Below are 15,000 nucleotides of genomic sequence, written 5' to 3'. Positions count from 1 at the left end.
AATAGTAATTATTATTATAATTATCATTTTCATTATCATTGTTATTATTACCATTACAGTTGTTGTTGTTATTATCATTATCATTATCTTTATTATCATCATTATTATTGCTGTTGTTATCATTTCTGTTATCATCATCATCATCATTACTGCTATGATTATTTATATCATCATTACTGTTATTATTATTATTATTATTATTATTATTATTATTATTATTATTATTATTATTATTATTATTATTACTATTATTATCATTATTATTATTTTTGTTATTGTTGTTGTTGTTGTTGTTATTATTATTATCATTTTCATAATTATTATCATTGTTATTATTATTATCATCCTTATCATTATTTCCATTATCATCAGTATAGCAATCCTTATTATGATTATCATTATTATTATAATTATCATAATTATCATAATTATAATTATTATTATAATTATCATTAGTATTATCATTTTCATTATTACTATTATATTATTATTATCATTATTATTATTATTGTTATTATTATTATTATTATTATTATTATTATTATCATTTTCACTACTACTATTATTATTATTGTTATTATCATCATCATTATCATTATCATTATAATTATTGTTATTATTATCATCATTATAATAATAATAATAATAATAATGATAATAATAATAATTATTATTATTGTTGTTGTGATTATTATTATTATGATCATTGTCATTATTGTTATTATCATTATCATTGTTGCTATTGTTATTGTTTTGTCTTTGATATGATAATAAAAATGACTAATATTATCATCATTATTATCACTATCATTATTATTATCATTATCTTTATCATTATTATTTCTACTATTACTGTTATAATTTGATTGATATTGTTATCATTGTTATTCTCATTACTTTTGTTACTCTTTATAAACATTATTATTATCATCTTTATTATCCTTATCATCCTTATTCGCTTTATTAACTTTTGTCATTATCATTATTATCATTATTATTATTATTATTATTATTATTATTAGTAGTAGTAGTAGTAGTAGTAGTAGTAGTAGTAGTAGTAGTAGTAGTAGTAGTAATAGTAGTATTTTATCATTAGTATCATGATTATTGTTATTATCATTACCATTATTATTATTGTTACTATTGTTATTATAGTTATTATTATTATTATCATTATCATTATTATTATTATTATTATTATTATTATTATTATTATTATTATTATTATTATTATTATTATTATTATTATTATTATTATTATTATTATTATTATCATTATTATTATTATCATCATTATTATTATTATCATTATTATTATTATTATTATTATTGTGATACTACTTCTATTAGTACTACTACTACTACTACTAATAATAATGATGATGATAATAATAGTAATAATAATAATAATAATAATAATAATAATAATAATAATAATAATAATAATAATAATAATAATGATAATGATAATAATAATAATAATAATAATAATAATGATAATATTAATAATAATAATAATAATAATAATAATAATAATAATAATAATAATAATAATAATAATAATAATAATAATAATAATAATAATAATAACAATAATAATGATAATAATAATAATAATAATAATAATAATAATAACAATAATATTTTTTATTATTATCATTATTATTATTATTATTTTCATTATTATCATTATTATTGTTGTTGTTGTTATTATTATCATTATTATTATCATTATTATTATTATCATTATTATTAATCATCATTGTTCTTTATCATTATCAACAAAATTGTTATCATCAACATCATCATTACCATTATACTAATAATGATTCGTATGTGTTTATGCAGAGACACGGCGGTTGTGTATAATTTTTTTTATTATTATGAAGCATGCATCATTTTATGATAAAGTTATTGTAGTTAAAACAGTAGTATGTTTACTGGCGTTTAGAAGATACATATAAAACACAAACTTTTTTCTTCCTCCCTCAAAGAAAGGTATAGACACGTAAAAATGGAACTTTCTTAGACCAGATAATCTAATAGATAAAGACTGGAAGATAAAATAGATAAACTAAAATAAACAAGAAGTGAAAACAATTATTTCAATAGAAATTGAGCATATTATAGTCACTAAAAAAATAATGTATATACTAAGGAAAAATAAATGTTGGAACTTTTCCTGATTCCTGACAAACTACAAGCTGAGAGGGAGAGCGAAAAACAATGGAAAAGAGACACGTAGACGAAACCTCACAATCCTCAATCACACCTATCATATTTAAACAAATTAAACCTACCATACCAAAAAGTAAAACTAAAGAAAATTAAAAGAATATTGGAACTCCATCTTTTAACCCCATCCCTATATATACCTCATGGAAGACAGACACAGATGACAGATATCTATAACACAAATAGTATTTTATTTACAACTTAGTATACACAGGAAAATAAAGAAAATATCCCTCAGAACAGTAATATACACAAGATTTTTTTCACGCAACTCGAACGCAGTAGACCCACGGCCATATTGATCCCGTGAAGAAGAAGGGGAGACGCAAAGTGACAAGATTTTTTCACGATTTTCTGCCAATTTCGGGGATGAATTGGAAAAAATGAGCGATGAAGAGAGGGATATCGACATTGAGAGTGATGTGAGTGAGGGAGACGTTTTTCTTGGAAAGGAACGGAATCTTATACATTTTTTTTTTTTTAATAATGGGTTACTGTGATTGCGTTTCTTGTCGTTTACAGTATAATTTTTTACTTCATAATTTGTTGGTGTGTGGCTGTTTCAGATTGAGTTTGAAGGGGGTTAGGCTTATTGGAGGATATTATGGGTGTAAAAGGGAGTGAATTTAGGAATAGGATAATTACATATAAGGAATTAGTGAAAGCTCGTAAAGTTTTTGAGTATTTAGTGACGTCAACTATAAATAATCATTAAATTCTGTTTTCATTACAATCAGGACTCACTATCTTTGTGTATACTCAAATATATTAAATGCTAACCACATACCTGCCACTCTAAAGAAGGGGTAGATTTAACAAGTAACCTGCAATGTAAGGGTTATTTGGTTATTTTTTGGAATACGCCAAATGGATCGCGACGATTTCGCTATTGTTGGATTCCTTTCACTGTCTAGTGTTCAAATATATAAAAATGATTGTGTGGAAACCCCCCAAACACCCCACATTCTTGGCCCTGATTGCAAGGGAGGCAATGAAAGGTACCAGGGAAACTGCGAGGTAAAATGTAAAGGATATACACAGAATCAGTCACTATATTGTGTAATGCAGGGGGCTGTGCCCCCTGCAACTTCCTGATACCTCAACCCCAGGCCAGGAAAACAAAGAATCCTCCACTAATTCACTGCAAGAAAGAGCTTGGCAACGCAGCTCCTGCTTGGCAGTCATACACTCACGCCTGCTGTGAATTCATGGAGGAATCTTTGTTTTCCTGGGCCGGGGTTTAGGGGTGTTAGCCCCCTATGGGGGGTGCAGGCGGCTCAGCCCTCTGCTTTAGACCGCGTACTGACTGATTCTATGTATATCATTTACATTTTACCCCACAATTTCCCTGATACCTTTCATGCCCACCTCTGCTATTGGGGTCAAGAATGTGGGGTTAGGGGTGGCTTCCATGCAATAAAACCTACATATTTGCATTATAGACGGTGAGAGGAATCCAATGATACTAAAAACTCTGCGATCTGATTGGCAGAAGTATTAAAAAAAATGTATGTAAATGTGAGATTACAAAAGTTGATTTTATATATGAATTTCATTTGCAATAATTATACTTAGTTTCTCCATTTTGAATTAGCTTTATAATTTACAGTTTAGAAAAGGAACGCATTCCCTGAACCCTTTTCTTGTGGGAACCACCTATTTCTGTGGTAAAATTCACATAACGAGTAATGAAGAGTCGATTGAAGAAGAAACCTGAGTATATATAGCTTACAGTTGCAGACTAGATTCTTCGTGTATGAGTAGTTGCTCAGAACAGGATCGTCTGATGAGATGTAGTGGGCTTTGTACTTTATGCTCTGGCAAAAGTCAGTGAACCTTTCCCTCACACTTTTGCAAGATAGAGTTTGGGCTGGCTTTTTATTAAGTTACAAATTGCCATGATGATCAGTGAAGTCTTTAATGCCAGAACATAGCCAAAGGAGGTTTATTTGTTGAAGTGTAGAGTCCATAGCAAAGCAGGACACAACAGGACAGGCATAAATTTGATAAACAGTTATGGTATAAGTTACCGAGGGCGACGCACTGAATGGACACGACCTTTTTATAGAGTGTAAAAAATAGAGTAAGATATAATATAATTGAAGCTGCAGCAGCCTCACATTTGCTGGTAAATGAAAATATCTGCTGCATATCACTGCTCAGAGACTATGACCATAGCACTCACACAGCCTAAGTTGCCACGAAGTGCTAAGAAAGGGAGGTAAAAGGGGGCTTGCACCCCTGTCTAGAGAGTGAATAGAAGGTAGAAAAGGTTAGGTTGGGTGTTTGGGTTTACATGATATCCAGGTTTGGGGCTTAGTCTCTAGAGGGTTGGTAGCTCTTGGTAACAATTACCTATATTGCAATTTTTGCATGAATTAACTATGTAAAAACACTATGAAAGGCACTGTGGGTGTCTAGAAACATTTATTGTAAAGAATTAATGCTGCCTCAAAAGTCTTCACAAAATTGGATTCAAATTTATGGTCTTACATATATTTTCTGTTTATCACAATCTGTATAAGGGTTATATTTGTATGTGGATGCTATCTATGTATCTAGAATAAGTTTTAAGCTTTTAGTTTTTTTCACAGTATTTTTGTATATATGGGAAGCAAGTCATCTTACCATAGAATTCAGTCAACACCTGATAGTTTGATTTTTCTTCTCTAGAATACTTACAGAATTAAGTACTTACTGCTTGAATGAATGAAAGAAAAAAAAATTATAATAACCAATTGTTTCTCAGGATGATGAGTCACTGCAAGGGGGCACACGCGGGGAGTTCCAGTTTGCATCGCAGGCGGAGAAGAGGGCGCACCATAATGCCCTCGAGAGAAAACGCCGCGATCACATCAAGGATTCCTTTTGTTCCTTGAGAGATTCTGTGCCTTCTCTGCATGGAGAGAAGGTGGGCAAGACAATTATAGGTGGAATGAGGATGAAAGGAATGAATAAATGTGATGTAGTCATGTCATGTTTTGGCCTTAGTTGGGATTAGCATTTGACATTAATGTGGGAGGCATAAGAGGGAGACCTTAGAAGAGCATAGAAGAGTTTTAAGGGTTGAACTGATATTCATTATTAGGTCAGTATTAGGAATACTCAACTTTCATGAGTCAGTAAAGTGATGTTGAATTTATTTTAGTCTTTTCTAATGTCCTATCTGACTAGCTATTACTGCTTTTGTTGTCTATTTATTTTTTTATATTGTTAATAAAAATATTTCTTGCCGTATGAAGAAAACATTTTTTCTATCAAAATGGCATTTGACTGTCTCCAGTTTCTGGTTGAAGTGATGTTCATTAACATGGTCTTCATCTAGACTGAGTGACACATTATTAACATTCTTACAGCATGTAGGTCTCTTAAAGAAAGTGAATGTATGAGTGATTGTGTGTTATTATTTTAGTGGAGTAGACTTTGGTCAGAAGAATGGTTGGTTTTCACTAATGAAAGTAGTCTTCGCAGGCCAGCCGTGCACAAATATTGAAAAAAGCTGCCGATTACATTGAGTTCATGAGGCAGAAGAATTCCGCTCACCAGCAGGACATTGATGATCTGAAGAAGCAGAACACTCTTCTTGAAAACCAGAGTAAGATGGCTGTTTGTTTGATGTAGGAATGAATCTAGCTTTGTGTTATTGCTTTTAAAATTTAGAGGTAGGGTTGATTGGATGTAAAAATTGTAGAATTTTTCAATGCAAGGTAGATGTTGGGTCGTATTTGGGCTGATTAAGATATGCAGATCCCTAGTCACTGATTTTGTCTTATACTGCAACCTCACTGTGTTGCTCGAAATAAATTAGTATACAGTGAACCCTCGCGGTTCACCTTTCACGTTCTCGCTGCTTCACGGATTTGCATTGTGCATTGTGTTCTGTATTCTGATTGGCTAAACAGTCTCTCTCTCCGCTTCTTCTCTGCCTGTGTGTCAATAACGTTACAGTTTGATATGTACATGTACGTAAAACAGCTTGCCAAATTCAAGTTTGCAAATTTTCTCTAAAACCCATGAAGCCTTCAGTTGGTATTGATGATTAAAATTATTATTTTACAGTACAGCAGTTTTGTTAAAAAAAAAAAAAACGTTTATACAGTACTTTTATTTGTTAAACAAATGCTTGGGCCTGTAAAAAGGTTTTGTTCTTTGGTTTCAATGTTTTGTAGAGTATTTCATTGTATAATGATTGTAAAAAAAAAATAAAGCTTACTACTTCACGGATTTCGCCTATCACGGGTTCTTTTTGGAACGTAACCCCCGCAAAAAACGAGGGTTCACTGTATAAGCTTTTTCAAGTCAGCTTTTCACTTAGTGAACATGGAGAACTGTAGTTTAATATTAGGAATAACAGTATTAGCAAATAGTACAAGAAAAATGGGTAATCAAGTGATGTTAGCTAGGAATTAATAATTGATTTTTTTATGACTTATATGCTTGTAGAGCTGTCCCTGCAAAGATAATTCATGAGGCAAAAATGAGCTGAACAGTGCATGTACCTTGCACCAATGTATTAAATATCTGAATACTGAATATTAAAGGTAAAGGGCATAGCCAAGTAACAATATATATATTTTAAAAACTTACTCTCTTATCATATGATGAAATTAATCAGGGAAATAGATTTATTTCTTGAATATGATGATGCCAAGTGATGTTATTTCAGTAAACCATTTATCTGTTTTATAATTATGCCAGTTTGACCAATGCTTGATGAGTCTTGGTTGTCCTAAAGTACTCTTTGGGAGATTTCTCTTAATCTTTATAAATTTTGTCTCCTCACTTTGGAATATTGGACCAGCAACACCCATAGAATTCCATTATGAATAATGATGTCCTTTCTTTTGAGGACTTTAGTGAAGAAGTTAAGATGATTGACTTTTGATGACATCCACCCAAGTAGTGTTAGTCTTTTAACAAATTGCAAGAAAAGTGCAAAAAGCCTTGTTGATGTACAGAGGTACTCCATTTCCCTCTCCTGGTTCAGGACTTCTGTCCATTGTAACATTCTATGATATTATTGCTCTCTCTCTAAATTTTGTTTTATAACTGATAGGTTTCCCTCTGCTACCTTGTATCTTTTTGCTACAGTTCTCTAGTTGCCTATAAACAATTTTGTCCAAATATCATGTAACCACAGCATTGGTCAGTCACCAGTAAATTGACTCATAGCAGTTATTTATCTCATTTGGGTTAAAGACTAGAGGATGGGCTCATCCAAAGAAGATGACAGAGTTGGCTGTCAACCCACTAGCGATGTTCCATTTGGAAGCCGATAATCCTGGTTTATGGGTGGTATTAAAATTGGCGTGCGGGTCAGTCTGAGAACGAGTCCGCACGCCACCTACCACGGGCAACAAGATCAGAGCAAGCTCCGATCTAGCGTCACACCGGTGGGGCAGCTAGCTATGTTTATTTTCTGGCCGTTTCACATGTGAGACTCACGGCACAAGTGGGTTAAGGATAGAGAGTTAAAAGCTTTTAGAAAAATTGGTTCACTTATAGAGAAATAAAGCAAAGTTGGCTTGATTGTAGTTTTGCAAAACAAAGGTAGGTCAACTGTAATTTGATAATTTGAGGGAGGTGCAATTCCAGCTAATTCCATCAAAGGCTGTAACTGTATGGGTTTTCTTATAATTGGTTGTATAACTCTCAGATGTCTTTTCAGTGTTTGATTTGAAGGGATACAGATTGTAATTTTAACATATTCAGTTTATTCCATAGTGATTCCTCAACCCATAAGAATACTTAAAGAAGTACAAAGAATAATAATCAGTTGGGTGAATCACAGTCAAGCACTTGAAGCATGGTCAGAGGAAGGAATGCAATGCACATACATTGCTTATTTTGTGTTTGGATCTCCAAGTGTCACATGCACTACATAAAGGCTGTAAAGAATAAAAGAAAAAGCTAACACTCAAAATGCACAAACAGGTGCAATATACTGCTAATGCAAGCAGGGTCAGTGGCTGAAGGACCAACCACCTAGTTTATTGGTGACAGGTTAGGGTATACTTTCTTGCATGTTCTTTACAGTTGAAGGAGAGGAAGTATTAACAAAATTCAATTTGTTATGTAGTTTATATTAGGGAATATTAATTGATTAACCTCAAATAATTAAAACAAAAGTGATACGTCACATGGAATTTACATAAACCCTTTACTGTATTATTAATTTAATAAAGTTCTCTGAACATTTTAAGTGTCTGTTTAGAGTTTTAAGTCAAATTTTGTAAGAAGATTGATTGTGGTTAGTTATTTTCCATTATTCCTGAAGACCAGTGTTCCCAGAATCAGAATGTTAACCCACTTGCGAAGAGTGTCACACGTATGCGATGCCAGGAATACGACGCTAGATCGGAGCTTATACTCTTTTTTCTTCTTCTTCTTCTTCTTCTTCTTCTTCTTCTTCTTCTTCTTCTTCTTCTTCTTCTTCTTCTTCTTCTTCTTCTTCTTCTTCTTCTTCTTCTTCTTCTTCGTCTTCTTCTTCGTCTTCTTCTTCTTCTTCTTCTTCTTCTTCTTCTTCTTCTTCTTCTTCTTCTTCTTCTTCTTCTTCTTCTTCTTCTTCTTCTTCTTCTTCGCCCGAGGCAGGGAGTGCACGGACAGGTTCCCAAACTGGCCCAGAAACGGGGATTATCGCCTTCCAAATGTACCATTGCAAGCAATATGTATGATGTTCAGCCATTTTTTCTCTTTTTAAGTCTTTCCTGTAGTAGTGTCATTGCTATTTATTTGGAAGTGAGTGAGTGAGAGAATGAGAGTGAGTGAGAGAATGAGAGCATGAGAGAAGGAGGGAGAGAGCATGAGAGAAGGAGGGAGAGAGCATGAGAGAAGGAGGGAGAGAGCATGAGAGAAGGAGGGAGAGAGCATGAGAGAAGGAGGGAGAGAGCATGAGAGAAGGAGGGAGAGAGCATGAGAGAAGGAGGGAGAGAGCATGAGAGAAGGAGGGAGAGAGCATGAGAGAATAGAGAGAGAGCATGAGAGAATAGAGAGAGAGCATGAGAGAATAGAGAGAGAGCATGAGAGAATAGAGAGAGAGCATGAGAGAATAGAGAGAGAGCATGAGAGAATAGAGAGAGAGCATGAGAGAATAGAGAGAGAGCATGAGAGAATAGAGAGAGAGCATGAGAGAATAGAGAGAGAGCATGAGAGAATAGAGAGAGAGCATGAGAGAATAGAGAGAGATCATGAGAGAATAGAGAGAGATCATGAGAGAATAGAGAGAGATCATGAGAGAATAGAGAGAGAGCATGAGAGAATAGAGAGAAAGCATGAGAGAATAGAGAGAGAGCATGAGAGAATAGAGAGAGAGCATGAGAGAATAGAGAGAGAGCATGAGAGAATAGAGAGAGAGCATGAGAGAATAGAGAGAGAGCATGAGAGAATAGAGAGAGAGCATGAGAGAATGAGAGAGAAGGAGAGAGAGAGAATGAGAAGGAGAGAGAGAGAATGAGAAGGAGAGAGAGAGAATGAGAAGGAGAGAGAGAGAATGAGAAGGAGAGAGAGAGAATGAGAATGAGAAGGAGAAGGAGAGAATGAGAATGAGAAGGAGAGAATGAGAATGAGAAGGAGAGAATGAGAATGAGAAGGAGAGAGAGAGAATGAGAAGGAGAGAGAGAGAATGAGAAGGAGAGAGAGAGAATGAGAAGGAGAGAGAGAGAATGAGAAGGAGAGAGAGAGAATGAGAAGGAGAGAGAGAGAATGAGAAGGAGAGAGAGAGAATGAGAAGGAGAGAGAGAGAATGAGAAGGAGAGAGAGAGAGAATGAGAAGGAGAGAGAGAGAGAATGAGAAGGAGAGAGAGAGAGAATGAGAAGGAGAGAGAGAGAGAATGAGAAGGAGAGAGAGAGAATGAGAAGGAGAGAGAGAGAATGAGAAGGAGAGAGAGAGAATGAGAAGGAGAGAGAGAGAATGAGAAGGAGAGAGAGAGAATGAGAAGGAGAGAGAGAGAATGAGAAGCGAGAGCGAGAGAGAAAGGGAGAGAGAGAGCGAGAGAGAGAGAGAGAAAGAGCGAGAGAGAGAGAGCGAGAGAGAGAGAAAGAGCAGGAGCGAGAGAGAAAGAGCGAGAGACCGAGAGAGCGAGAGAGAGAAAGAGCGAGAGAGCGAGAGAGCGAGAGAGAGAAAGAGCGAGAGAGCGAGAGAGACCGAGAGAGAGAGAGAGAGAGAGAGAGAGAGAGAGAGAGAGAGAGAATAAGAGAGAGAGAGAATAAGAGAGAGAGAGAATAAGAGAGAGAGAGAATAAGAGAGAGAGAGAATAAGAGAGAGAGAGAATAAGAGAGAGAGAGAATAAGAGAGAGAGAGAATAAGAGAGAGAGAGAATAAGAGAGAGAGAGAATAAGAGAGAGAGAGAAAGAGAGAGAGAGAGAAAGAGAGAGAGAGAGAATAAGAGAGAGAGAGAATAAGAGGGAGAGAGTACAAGAATGAGAGAGTATAAGAGAGAGGGTGAATAAGAGAGAGAGAGAATGAGAGGGAGAGAGAGAGAGAGAATGAGAGGAAGAGAGAGAGAGAGAATGAGAGGGAGAGAGAGAGAGAGAATGAGAGGGAGAGAGAGAGAGAGAATGAGAGAATGAGAGGGAGAGAGAGAGAGAGAGAATGAGAGAAAGAGAGAGAGAGAGAGAAATTATCGAAATGGAAAAAGGTGTTATATAGGAAATTATTATTGTTTTTAATGTACTAAGGGAATTGATAACTAAATGTGTTATAAGAATTCTGCATTAATATCTAGAGGTACATCAAAAGATGTTGCAGTTTTAATTTTTCATGATAAAGATTTTCACCTTTTAATTTTATTTCTCACTGTACTATTCATTTACCTGTCATCCAGGGTTTAAGCTTTTATACAGTGAGATGGGATTATGTCTTTGCTTATTTTTCCGCCCACCTGCAGTGTTCACTGCAGCAACTGATTTAGTTCGATCTTTTCCAGTCCGTTCTTTAGAGAAGACCAAGTACACTGGCAACTTCGCAGCTATGACCAGCAACAATGCTCTTCTCAACAACAAAGCGGGTTCCCTTGTGGAGTTTGACGGCTCTGGGTCGGACACCAGTGACTCTGAGATGTCGAACAGCGTCCGTCGAAAGAAGCTGAAGACGTAGCTAAAGCAGCGGGTGGGAAGCCTGTACATTGCCAGTTGATATCTGAGAGAAAGGAAGAACATTGAAGAAAAAAAGGAAGAAGGTGGAGAGAGAAAGAGAGCGCGCACGTAAAATGACAGTTATAACTTTTCTTTTTGTTCCCTCCCATTCTGTAATGCAACAACAGAAAAATGTCAGTTCATAGAGCAGAGCAGTGATGGAGTTTTATGTAGGGGTACAAAGCATAATAGTTCCAAGGTTTCAGTTTCTTAGAAGATGGCTTTTGGGGGTAACCAAAGTCTCAAACAGTTGTACAAATTTGCAAAAGGCCATATTTCAGAGCTTAACATTTCCCCCTCCTCTTTCTAGTTTCTGTTAGCTTTTTTTTTTTTTTTTTTTTTTTATTTTTTTTTTACCACTTTCATACGTTAGATCTTGGCTTTAGATGTTGGTGCGTTTTGTACTGGTGCACTTGTTTCTTGAGTGATTACGAAGGATTATTTTATTGTTATTGTTATTATTAACATGTTTTGTTACTTTATTTTATTTATGATTTTTCAATTTTTTAATTTTTTATTTTTTTAACATCTGTGTCTAGCTATGTGCATTGGAGGTGCTTGATGTAGTATGTATATATTTCTTACGTTATACACGACTAGTTGGTTACCTCCAATGTTTCAGCACATTTTTAGGGTCCCAAGTCAAGATTTTAAAATAATGAAGGATTTCTTTTTCTGGAACTGTCAACACTGATACGAAAACTAATCCCCAGGTGTAAATGGTGAAAATTTACACTGCCAGAGAGAAGAATAAAAGCTGTTGATATATAGCAAGATGTCATTAATTTCAGATGTATGATTTTTTTTCCTTTTTTTCCAGTTTATATTTTTAGGCTTGAAATGTAACAGTTCAAAGTATGATTGACTGGGTGTAATGCTGAAGAAAGTAGGAGAGAAATTTTCTCATGTAGTGGTAGCAATTTGGGTCTGTTGGTTATAAGAGTTTAAGTGTAAATGATGGAGAAGTGTGTGAATTTTTTTCTCATGTGTTTTTTTTTATTTCCTTGCTGTTTATTATTATTGATTTTCAAAACTTTATTCTTTAAATTCCACACATTTCCAGAAGATTCTATATTTATGTACAGTATTAAAACTTGAAAAAAATAAAGATATTGATGTTCAGACATAGTGTATATTATAAAATTTCCTGGGGATATGGTGACATCCATGTATTAATTGAAGGAGAAGAAAATGCAGTTATGATGCCAAGTGGTGTATCATTGAGATGTACAATTGCTTCAGTAATGTGTTTAAGGAGGGTTCCATGGAATATAAAGATTTAGTAGAATGAAGCCAATATAAGCAGATGGTGATGTATTTTCCTGCGCCATACTGAACCACAAGTTAGGCTCCACAAGCAGAACTAGAAACACAGGAAATGTTGTGTCCTTTTGTCTCTATAATTTTGGCTGCAGTACACATGATCTTTCAGCTAATGAGGCTAAAAAGAGACCATAAGCCTACCTTGAAGTGCTTGTACCTCCACAGTCAATGCAGTTTGGGTCAAAGAAGTGAACTAATTCACACAGCAGAGAGCAGGCTCAAATGTACATGACAAAGATACTATCCATGTGACAAGTGGGCCCAGTTTTACTTGGCATGAATAGATACCTTCTTTCATTAATTGTTAATTTCTCTCCTTTACTGCAAATTGTCATTTCTTGACATGTATCTGCATTTAATCCTTGCTCACAGTGTATATAGAGAAATGATAAAGAAAACAAGACATGTTCAATTTTTGCAATGTACTCTTATATCACTTGTTTTCCTTCTTTAAATGCTTCAACTACTAAAGCCGGAACAGGCCTGATTATGTGTTCATATAAATGTGTTCAGAAATATGACATTCCAGATTGCTTGTCTTAAAGACAATTAACATCTTGCTGAAGAGCAAACTTAAAACATGTAGATTTCAGCCACTTCACAAGCAAACTCCCAGAATGACTTACTGCCATTAACAGATACATTTGATTCTATATGTAATTAATAACTATTTTCTCTTTGCTTAGTGATTAGTTATCAAGGCATAAAGGAAAAAAATGTTCATAAAGGAACAAGAAGTCTAAGGAAATTTTTTTAGGAAAAGTATCTTGTGAAGAATAATTTTTTAAATGTGTAGATAAATTGAAACAAACATTAATTCAACAGATCCAGTATTATATATTTATATTTTTCTTGAGATTTTATTATAGAGAGATTATTATAGTCCTTTGTGCTGATAGCATGTAGATATTAAAAGGAAGAAAGTGTGGGGAATACGTAGACATACCATTATGAAGTAAGTGTGCAGTTATATACTGAAGATATGATGACAATATCCCCATGTTATGTCTTTGATGATTACAATCACTTCCATACATTTCCCATTTCTATAGACAGCTTCAAAAATGTGTGAAAAGATTTATTACGACTCCTTTGCATAGAGGAAAAAAGTAGAAACAGAAGAGTATGTATTTTGGAATAAGTAAGAACATCATTAGAAAAATAGCAGCATAAGAGAACAAAAGTGGTTTTCAATGAAACACCAGTGAAATAATTTGACTAATGATAATGGCATATGAAAGGAAATCTAAGCCAAGGTGGTGGTGCGATGTGTCAATTTCTTTTTCTTGTTACCTTGGATATTTTTTTTTTATTTGTTTAATGAAGCTGTTACTTTCCCATTTCCTTGTATGTAATAAACTTCTGTTAATGATTTGTGTCCTCTTATTTTAATCATATATATAACCAGGTGGTACTTTGGTTTGAAACATTTTGTATATGGATGGGGGAGAACTTATTGTATGAAGTTGTACTGGAAATAATCCCAGTGTGTAGCCAGAGCAAAGAAGCAGAATATTTTTGGTGTATGGGATTGAATATTGAAATTTTTATTTCAGATGTTAATATTATCAATGCCTTGATTTATTCCTCATAAAAAAAATCACTGTATCTCAATCTGGCTCTAATCTTGTAATTTGCTAATAGAAAACGGGTTATTTATAAAACATCTTTTGGAGTGATCATTTTCTTGAGCAGCTTCGTAATTTAGGTTCAGTTTTAATTCACTTTTGACTCATATTGTTGTAAGAATTTTTTATCATACGTGGTCGTTTTGTGCGAGTGTTTTCAAGGGAAATGCAGATTTGTAAATGAAGTAAAATAGAGCATAGATTTATAAAAGTGAAATTGAGTTAGAATACAAGTCTGTACATTTGAAATGCTGATATGTAAATGAAGTAAAATAGGGTATAAATTTATAAGTGAAATTGAGTTAGAATACGTCTGTAAATGTGAAATTAAATTAGAGATTTAATACAATATATATGTGTCATATATGATTTGTTTGATGAAATGAGGAATGTGTATACATAATTGTAGGAAGGTATTTTGAAGTGGTGGGGCAAAGTATGTTCCAACCAAAAATACTCAAGGGTCCTGGGAGCTGCAGGCCTGGTAGGGGACCAGGAGGCAAAGCCCCCAGAAACTCATGGATTTTGATTTTTTTTTAAGAGATAAAGTCAATAATTTCTCCACTAAAATGACAGACATTTTTATTAAGATAATACATAATGGTTATTTCAGTTTGAGCACCAGACTCAGTAGCTACCCTCTCAGCTGCAGAGGGTGAGTGTTCTCAACAACTGGATAAGG

At 33.9% G+C, this 15,000-nt stretch overlaps 1 protein-coding gene across 4 annotated transcripts; it reads left to right on the top strand.

The window, feature by feature from the left end:
• Positions 1–2,210: 2,210 nt before the first annotated feature.
• Positions 2,211–14,062, top strand: Max (MYC associated factor X). 4 transcript variants are annotated; one of them, XM_027370238.2, is made up of 4 exons: positions 2,211–2,657; positions 4,985–5,146; positions 5,698–5,830; positions 11,160–14,062. In XM_027370238.2, exons 1-4 carry the CDS (start codon positions 2,619–2,621, stop codon positions 11,327–11,329), a joined length of 504 nt encoding a protein of 167 aa, XP_027226039.1. In that variant the 5' UTR covers positions 2,211–2,618; the 3' UTR covers positions 11,330–14,062. The 4 variants fall into 4 exon arrangements, with proteins under 4 accessions (XP_027226039.1, XP_027226040.1, XP_027226038.1 ...); XM_027370239.2 differs by having other exon boundaries at positions 2,231–2,657; positions 5,707–5,830; XM_027370237.2 differs by having other exon boundaries at positions 2,231–2,657; positions 5,707–5,830; positions 11,145–14,062.
• The last annotated feature ends 938 nt before the right edge of the window (positions 14,063–15,000 follow it).

This window comes from Penaeus vannamei, chromosome 33, assembly GCF_042767895.1.
Source record: "Penaeus vannamei isolate JL-2024 chromosome 33, ASM4276789v1, whole genome shotgun sequence".
Taxonomy (NCBI): Eukaryota; Metazoa; Arthropoda; class Malacostraca; order Decapoda; family Penaeidae; genus Penaeus; species Penaeus vannamei.
Note: the sequence above shows the minus strand (reverse complement) of the source record. Positions and strands in the feature narration are given on the sequence as shown.

Bases quoted from the DNA above. Each gene is read 5' to 3' on its own strand.
- Max (XM_027370236.2), top strand. From the start codon at position 2,619: ATGAGCGATGAAGAGAGGGATATCGACATTGAGAGTGAT. The intron at 2,658-4,984 runs GTGAGTGAGGGA...ATTGTTTCTCAG, and splicing joins ATATCGACATTGAGAGTGAT to GATGATGAGTCACTGCAAGG. The intron at 5,831-11,144 runs GTAAGATGGCTG...CAACTGATTTAG, and splicing joins CACTCTTCTTGAAAACCAGA to TTCGATCTTTTCCAGTCCGT.